This window comes from Camelina sativa, chromosome 19, assembly GCF_000633955.1.
Source record: "Camelina sativa cultivar DH55 chromosome 19, Cs, whole genome shotgun sequence".
Taxonomy (NCBI): domain Eukaryota; kingdom Viridiplantae; phylum Streptophyta; class Magnoliopsida; order Brassicales; family Brassicaceae; genus Camelina; species Camelina sativa.
In genome coordinates, this window is record NC_025703.1 from 3,318,864 (window position 1) to 3,326,092 (window position 7,229).

A 7,229-nucleotide genomic window follows, 5' to 3' on the forward strand; every position below is an offset into this window, starting at 1 on the left:
GGGGGGGGGGGGGGGGCGAGAAAAGGGAATGAGCAACAACCAAAAAAGAAAAAAATTACGCACTGTGATTTTTGCAAGGTTAGGGCTTTTTTTCTTTCTTTCATATTTTCCTTTATATTTTTTGTTATTGCTTTCCTTTTCTAGCTTTTAATTATTGGTTATTATTATTATTTGAATCTGAATCTTTGGTAAAGAATGATAACCAAATATGATGTCACAATTATTACTATTTGAGAAAATTTGATCACAAGTAAGGATGTTCTCAATATTTTTAGACTATATAATAACCACACAAAAAAAAACATAAATACAGTTTGTGAGAAAATAACTTCAATATAATTTATTAATGTTTTGAACTATTTTATAAGTGTTGCATAATTTTTTTTTTCCTTTTGAATCATGCTATTTTTTAGATATAGATATAACTTATCGAAAAAAAAGTGTGTATTATAAAAAATAATTACACCTTAGACTTTTGCTAAAATATTAACCAATACCCTTTTAACATTTTTTGAAGTCACCTCTAGAAAAAGCCATTTACTTGAATAAATCTTCAATATTTATTTTTACCAAGTTCACTCTCTTTTTCCTATGTGTTTTGGGTATTTTTCCTATTGCTTCTAAATTCTAATAAACCCTTTAAACTACCTGCTTTCCTAATAAACCATCAAAATATTTCATAACTAGTTTTACTTTTAGATTATAAAAATAAATCAATCATCACATTTGTAAACACTATAATTGAAACTATAGAAAATGATAATATGGTAAACAAATTTTCAATTATCTCATCAATTGATTATCATTAGGCCTATCCAAAACATAGGAAATTAAAATTAATATCTTCCTTGGCAATCAAATCAAACCCAAACCAAAAACTAACCGAATATTATTCGAACCAAACCGTAATTTACAAACTAATCATGTCTCGGCCAAGTGGTAATCGAAGAGTAGTGAGTGGCATCATCATAGCCTCACCCACAGCCACTCGTCTTCTCTCTTCTTCGTTTTCTCCTCTCCCCAATGGCGAAAGCTTCTAGCGTCTTGCAGTCAACCCTCCTCCCAGCTTACTCTCCACTCCACAAACTCCGTAATCAAAGCTTCATCCTCTCTTTCCCACCGCTTCCGGTGTCTCGATGCCGTCCCGGAATCCACTGCTCTGTTTCGGCCGGTGAGACAACGAGACGATCCGTGGAGGAAGCTCCAGACATATCATGGGGCTGCGAGATAGATTCACTTGAGAACGCTACTTCTCTTCAGAACTGGCTCTCCGAATCAGGCCTCCCTCCGCAGAAAATGGCCATTGATAGAGTCGACATCGGTGAGCGAGGCCTCGTCGCTTCACAGAACCTTAGAAAAGGAGAGAAATTGCTTTTTGTTCCTCCTTCTCTCGTCATCAGTGCTGATTCCGTAAGTTCCCAATTTCACTTGGAATAATTAAAAAAAAAAAATCTTTGATCTCACATGGGTTCTTGATCTCTCACTTGAAAGCAATGCAATGTTAAAGTATCTTTCTTTTCATGAATGTGAATATTAATAATACTGGAGGTTGAGTTTTAGGAATGGACCAACCCAGAAGCTGGTGAAGTGATGAAACGTTACGACGTTCCAGATTGGCCTTTGCTCGCTACTTATCTTATTAGTGAAGCAAGTCTTCAGAAAAATTCAAGATGGTTTAACTATATCTCAGCTCTTCCGCGACAACCTTACTCACTTTTATACTGGTAAAGTTTTCTACTTCTCTTTGTAGCTGAAATTTCACGTAAATGATCACGTTTGTCTCAATTTTTTTACTCCCTACAGCCCTTTTGTACTATTTCAGGACTCGAACAGAACTTGATATGTACTTGGAAGCTTCGCAGATTCGAGAACGGGCTATTGAAAGAATCACGAATGTTGTTGGAACGTGAGATATTGTACTTTCTTTCTTTCTCTCAACTGCTGTAGATGTGTAGAATTTGCTTTCCCGAGTCCTGAATTCATTGAAGCATTCACCAGCACTTATTGTAGGCTAGGGGTTTGATGATTTGTATTTTGCATTAGACACTGCTTATGTCTTTTATCCTTTTTATTCCCCAGTTATGAAGATCTAAGAAGCAGGATATTTTCAAAACACCCTAACCTTTTCCCTAAAGAGGTAAATGTTATGCCTATTTTGCTATAGTTGACTCAGGGACATAAGTATACAGCTTGCTCTGCTCGAACGTCTGCTTTCTTCTTCTAATAATGAAAGAAAACACATTTTCAAAATCGAGTTTAGTCTTTCTTTGGTCTGTTGGAGGTCTTTTTGTCACTTGCAATGTGCACTTCTGTATTTGCAACTAGTGTTGCCTTTATTCTATTATCTGAGATACTGTGAATTTACATCTTAAATTTGTTTTGTCCAAATGAATATGAGTGTGCTATTTATCTGTGCAGGTTTTCAATGATGAGACATTTAAGTGGTCTTTCGGAATCCTATTCTCACGGTTGGTAAGAACTACTTTATCAGAAGCAATTATTTGCTGATCTTTATTATTGATTTACATTATCTAGATGTCATGAATTAGTGAAACAACAGACTTATTCTTAAATCTTAGCATGATTTTCTGCACAACAATTTACAGTGTGAACCATAATGAGCAGTCACAACCAAAAAATTTCATTATTTAATTTCTCTTTCCTTTCCGGTATCCAGTGTGCATTGATTGTCTCTGTCAACTCAGACTTAAGCTTCTCTAACACAGGTACGGTTGCCGTCTATGGATGGAAGATTTGCCTTAGTTCCATGGGCAGATATGCTTAATCATAATTGTGAGGTACTTCTGCTTATCTTTATGACCGACCAGTTAGCTCCTAAATTCTCATAATCAGAAAGCATGGTTAACTTATGGTAGTAATTATTTCAAATTTTACTTGGAAAGGTTGAGACGTTCCTGGATTATGATAAGTCTTCAAAAGGAGTTGTCTTTACGACAGATCGACCATATCAACCAGGTGAGCAGGTAAATAAGACCTATAGATTCATTCCCTAGAGAAAATATGAAGTGCATATCTGTATCACTTCAAATGCCAGTTTGGTCAAACTTCAGATAAACACGAGCATTGAAGTTAAGTATAAGTCTGGGTATAACACAAACAATTCTCGTTCACACTATTGGACTTTTAGCGCTCCAGCAAGCCAATCCAGAGTGGGATCAATGTACTCTGAAGTCTCTGATGTATTTCAATACATGACTTTGTGCAGGTTTTCATATCATATGGAAATAAATCCAACGGAGAGCTATTGTTATCGTATGGGTTTGTTCCCAGAGAAGGAACCAATCCTAGTGATTCAGTAGAGCTAGCACTGTCACTTAGGAAAAATGATAAGTGTTACAAGGAAAAGCTGGATGCTTTAAAGAAACATGGATTATCGACGTAATCAAATTTCCCCACTATCCATATTTCGCTCTCAATTTTTGTAGATTTCTTTTGATCAACTTGAGTTCTCTTTTAATGAGTCTGTTCTGTTAACTAATTCACTGGCAGGCCTCAATGCTTCCCCGTAAGGATAACGGGTTGGCCAATGGAACTAATGGCATATGCTTATCTAGTGGTGAGCCCTCCAGATATGAGAAACAGCTTTGAGGAGGTTTGGCAACTCCATCATGACCCTTTTTAGTTGACTTTATCCAATTCTTCCCTGATTCATAATACATCCTTGCTAAATTTATATCAATTTCAGATGGCGAAAGCTGCTTCAAATAAGACATCAACAAAGAATGATCTGAAATATCCCGAAATCGAGGAAGAAGCATTGCAGTTCATACTGGACTCATGTGAAACAAGCATATCAAAGTACACCCGTTTTTTAAAGGTAAAAATGACAAAAAACAGTTCATCTTTCTCTATATGTGGAAAAATTGCACTGCATCTGCTTATTGTTTGTTTTACTAATCATTTCTAATTGCAGGAAAGTGGATCAATGGATTTGGACATTACATCTCCAAAACAATTAAACCGAAAAGCGTTTCTAAAACAGCTAGCTGTAGACTTGTCCACAAGCGAGCGTAGGATACTGTACCGTGCTCAATACGTAAGGACTCATTTTGTACTCGATATGGTAGAAGAATTCGTGGATCTATTTATGATATTGTGGAATCTGTGCATTTTTTTTGGGTCTCGGTTCAGATTATTAGGAGGAGACTGAGGGATATCAGAAGCGGTGAGCTGAAGGCTCTACGTCTCTTCACTGGACTTAGGAACTTCTTCAACTTCAAATGAGTGTTGAATTAGGAATCTTCAACAGCTTTAAGATGCGTCAAGGGTAGACGTCGTTGTTCTTCAAACCAAAAATGTAATTTTTTCTACCAAAGAAATGAATGTTGGTGTAGGCATGGCAGTTTGATAGATTACTAGTAAATGTGTTTTGTCCATAGTCCAATACAAAAAACTCTGTCACTCGTAAAAGATTATGTTGGTCCTCCTGGCATCAAGCCATATGAGTTGAGCATTATTTCTAAAACTTACAAGCTGAACGTATAAAATTGATCGTGTAGCAGAAAAGCAGAGTACGGCTAGAATCTGATTGTACTACACGTCAAAAACCTTTTTTTTTTTTTTTTAACTGTGGCATACTATAATACAAAAAGAAAACATGTAAAGTCTCCCAATTACAATTTTTTTTTTTGCCGAAATTATGTTAAGAGCCTGATGATAACGTACTGAATTATGGAACCTCCAATTTCGACATAATGTGATGTGGCAATACCTAAATGGTTTAAAGGTATTTTATTGCCAATGATATAACGCCACGTAAGCCCGCTGACCAAATACCCCAAAAAGGAGCAAGCGACGTCGTTTATAGTTTGATGATCTTGTCCGATCACGAAACTGCCCTTCAGTCAAAACAGGATTCTTCGTGTCTGATTCTGAACGAATTCGCTCTTTCTCCCCTCCCTATCTCTCTCCACCGTCTTTTTTCCGATCAATATCCAATTTTTTTTCAACACTCTTCGACCAGATCGAGTTTCCATCGATCTAATCACTTCTGAATTTGGAAGGTAAATTCCTCACACTCTGTATCTCTAGTATAAATCACCTCGGAAATTGAAACAATTCAATTTTGGTTTGGTTTTGGAATCTGCAATCGAGGCTTCTTCTAAACTATTGAATTGCGTATTTTGCTTGATATAATTCGAAATTATTGTGGCAGATGAGCTTGAAGGCTACGATCGTAATATTAGGGCTCCTATGGAGCTTCCAGGCAGCGTTAGGGATTAGATTCGTGATAGACCGAGAAGAATGTTTCTCTCACAAGGCTGAATATGAAGGCGATACGCTTCATGTCTCTTTCGTCGTCATCAAGTCTGATTCTCAATGGCATTTTAACGAGGATGGTGTAGATCTTGTGGTATGACTTTTTTTCCCCCTCAATTGAACCTTTTGCTACGTTTCTATCTTGCAAAATCGATCGAGAGATAGATAGGGTTGGTATTAGACTAGACAATGCTTAGGGTTGTTGCTAGGTTATCTAAAGCATGTATTGATAAAAAAATTTGGCTTGTATTAGTTGACAATGCTTAGGGTTGTTGCTAGGTAATTTTAGTAGCATGTATTGATAAAGAATTTGGTTTCTCGTTAAAGTTGTTATCTTGTACTCTCTAGTTTATTTGGTTGTTGTTACTATTCTCTTTTGCACTGTTGATTAACTAATACTGATGATGGATTTGGTGGACTTGGGGACCATTATGCTGTTGAATGAAATAATCTTTGGTGATGATATATGTTTTGGATGTTGAATAGATACATGGCCCAACAGGCGAACAAATTCATGACTTCAGGGAGCAGATAAGCGCAAAGCATGACTTTGTTGTCCAAAAGAAAGGTGTTTACCGTTTTTGTTTCACAAACAAGTCTCCTTATCACGAAACCATTGACTTCGATGTACAGCTTGGTCACTTTGCATACTACGATCAACACGCAAAGGACGGTGAGTATTTATCTGTTTGGTGTTTTTCTTAATCAGTTCAGCTTGATATTGAGTTATTTAGCTGAAGATGGTTTTTTCTTTGTTGTTCTGTTAATGTGTGTGCGCAGAGCACTTCACTCCCTTGATGGAGCAAATATCAAAGTTAGAGGAGGCTCTTTACAACATCCAATTTGAACAACATTGGTTAGAGGCTCAGACCGATCGTCAAGCTATTGGTAACAATTTTTTCTTTCTGAAAACCCCCCTTTGGTTATTTTTTGCTTCTGCATATTGAGAGGTATAGTTTGATATGGTTATTTTTTGTTTTGTGCAGTGAACGAGAACATGAGCAAAAGAGCAGTACACAAAGCTTTGTTCGAGTCGTTTGCACTGATTGGAGCAAGTCTTCTCCAAGTTTATCTTCTGCGTCGCTTGTTTGAACGCAAACTCGGCATGTCGCGTGTCTAAAAAAAGTACGAGTTTATCATCATTTTGGACTTAAATTTTACCTTAAAATGTATCAGGGAATCTCTTACTTAAACCTCTTACAGACAGATCATCGTAGTACATTGGAAGATTTGCTTTTTCCCATGTTCAAGAAATTATCCACTCGTGGTTATAATTCAACTGTCTGTTTTTTTTTTCTCTCTCTCTCTGTCAGTACAAAAATAGTGATTTTGATATGAACCTATTTTATTATATACAACGGACGGCGATTGAACTGAACGTTTATGCAAAATGGATTTGAGAAAGAAGACTTCTCAAAAACTCAATAAAATATAAAAATATACTCAATCCCTTTGACTGGGTTCGAACTCGTAAAGAGAAGGTCGTAAAAATGGCCATCAGTTTTTGAATGGGCCCAGAGTAGATAAAGCCAGCTATCGTTGTCTTGTGGAAAGACGTCCTATTTACCCCTCAAAACTATCATATTGTACCGAATATCCCTGGAACTTTGACCTCCTAATAGAACCCCTTCCATCTTATATCCTCTTTCTATTTCCCCCCGAATTAATACTTCTATGTCTATTTCCCCATCCGTCTGGGTTTACACGGTTTTGTTAGTAAACCCGATAGAAACCCATCTTAAACCGGTCTGGAAGCAATTTATAACCGGGTAACATTTAGAACCCGACCCGATTACTTCTTCTTCTTTCTTTTAAAACGAAAACCCCCAAATTCTTACTCCACTAAGAACCCTAAAAATCTAAATTGAAAAGATCCAAATTTCTGTCTTTTTCTCTCAAAATCATGAGTAATATTTCTGGGTCTTCGAGTAGGTCGACAAATGTCCGCG

The 7,229-nt window shown here is 36.7% G+C and overlaps 2 protein-coding genes across 2 annotated transcripts; both read left to right on the top strand.

Moving 5' to 3' along the window:
- Positions 941-4,399, top strand: LOC104764493 (fructose-bisphosphate aldolase-lysine N-methyltransferase, chloroplastic-like). The gene is made up of 12 exons (XM_010488034.2): positions 941-1,410; positions 1,561-1,724; positions 1,823-1,906; positions 2,080-2,137; positions 2,419-2,472; positions 2,727-2,798; positions 2,904-2,984; positions 3,227-3,399; positions 3,511-3,613; positions 3,707-3,838; positions 3,935-4,057; positions 4,153-4,399. The coding sequence occupies exons 1-12, from the start codon at positions 1,024-1,026 to the stop codon at positions 4,243-4,245; spliced, it is 1,524 nt and encodes a 507-aa protein (XP_010486336.1). The 5' UTR covers positions 941-1,023; the 3' UTR covers positions 4,246-4,399.
- On the top strand, positions 4,846-6,575 carry LOC104764495 (transmembrane emp24 domain-containing protein p24beta2). Its single transcript, XM_010488035.2, has 5 exons — positions 4,846-5,024; positions 5,177-5,374; positions 5,767-5,953; positions 6,061-6,168; positions 6,267-6,575. The coding sequence occupies exons 2-5, from the start codon at positions 5,177-5,179 to the stop codon at positions 6,398-6,400; spliced, it is 627 nt and encodes a 208-aa protein (XP_010486337.1). The 5' UTR covers positions 4,846-5,024; the 3' UTR covers positions 6,401-6,575.

Excerpts from the sequence above, each read along its gene's own strand:
- LOC104764495 (XM_010488035.2), top strand. The coding sequence starts at position 5,177 with ATGAGCTTGAAGGCTACGATCGTAATATTAGGGCTCCTATGGAGCTTC. Across the intron at positions 5,375-5,766 it reads AGGATGGTGTAGATCTTGTG|ATACATGGCCCAACAGGCGA; the intron begins GTATGACTTTTT and ends GATGTTGAATAG. Across the intron at positions 5,954-6,060 it reads CGATCAACACGCAAAGGACG|AGCACTTCACTCCCTTGATG; the intron begins GTGAGTATTTAT and ends GTGTGTGCGCAG.
- LOC104764493 (XM_010488034.2), top strand. The coding sequence starts at position 1,024 with ATGGCGAAAGCTTCTAGCGTCTTGCAGTCAACCCTCCTCCCAGCTTAC. Across the intron at positions 1,725-1,822 it reads CCTTACTCACTTTTATACTG|GACTCGAACAGAACTTGATA; the intron begins GTAAAGTTTTCT and ends GTACTATTTCAG. Across the intron at positions 3,400-3,510 it reads AAGAAACATGGATTATCGAC|GCCTCAATGCTTCCCCGTAA; the intron begins GTAATCAAATTT and ends ATTCACTGGCAG.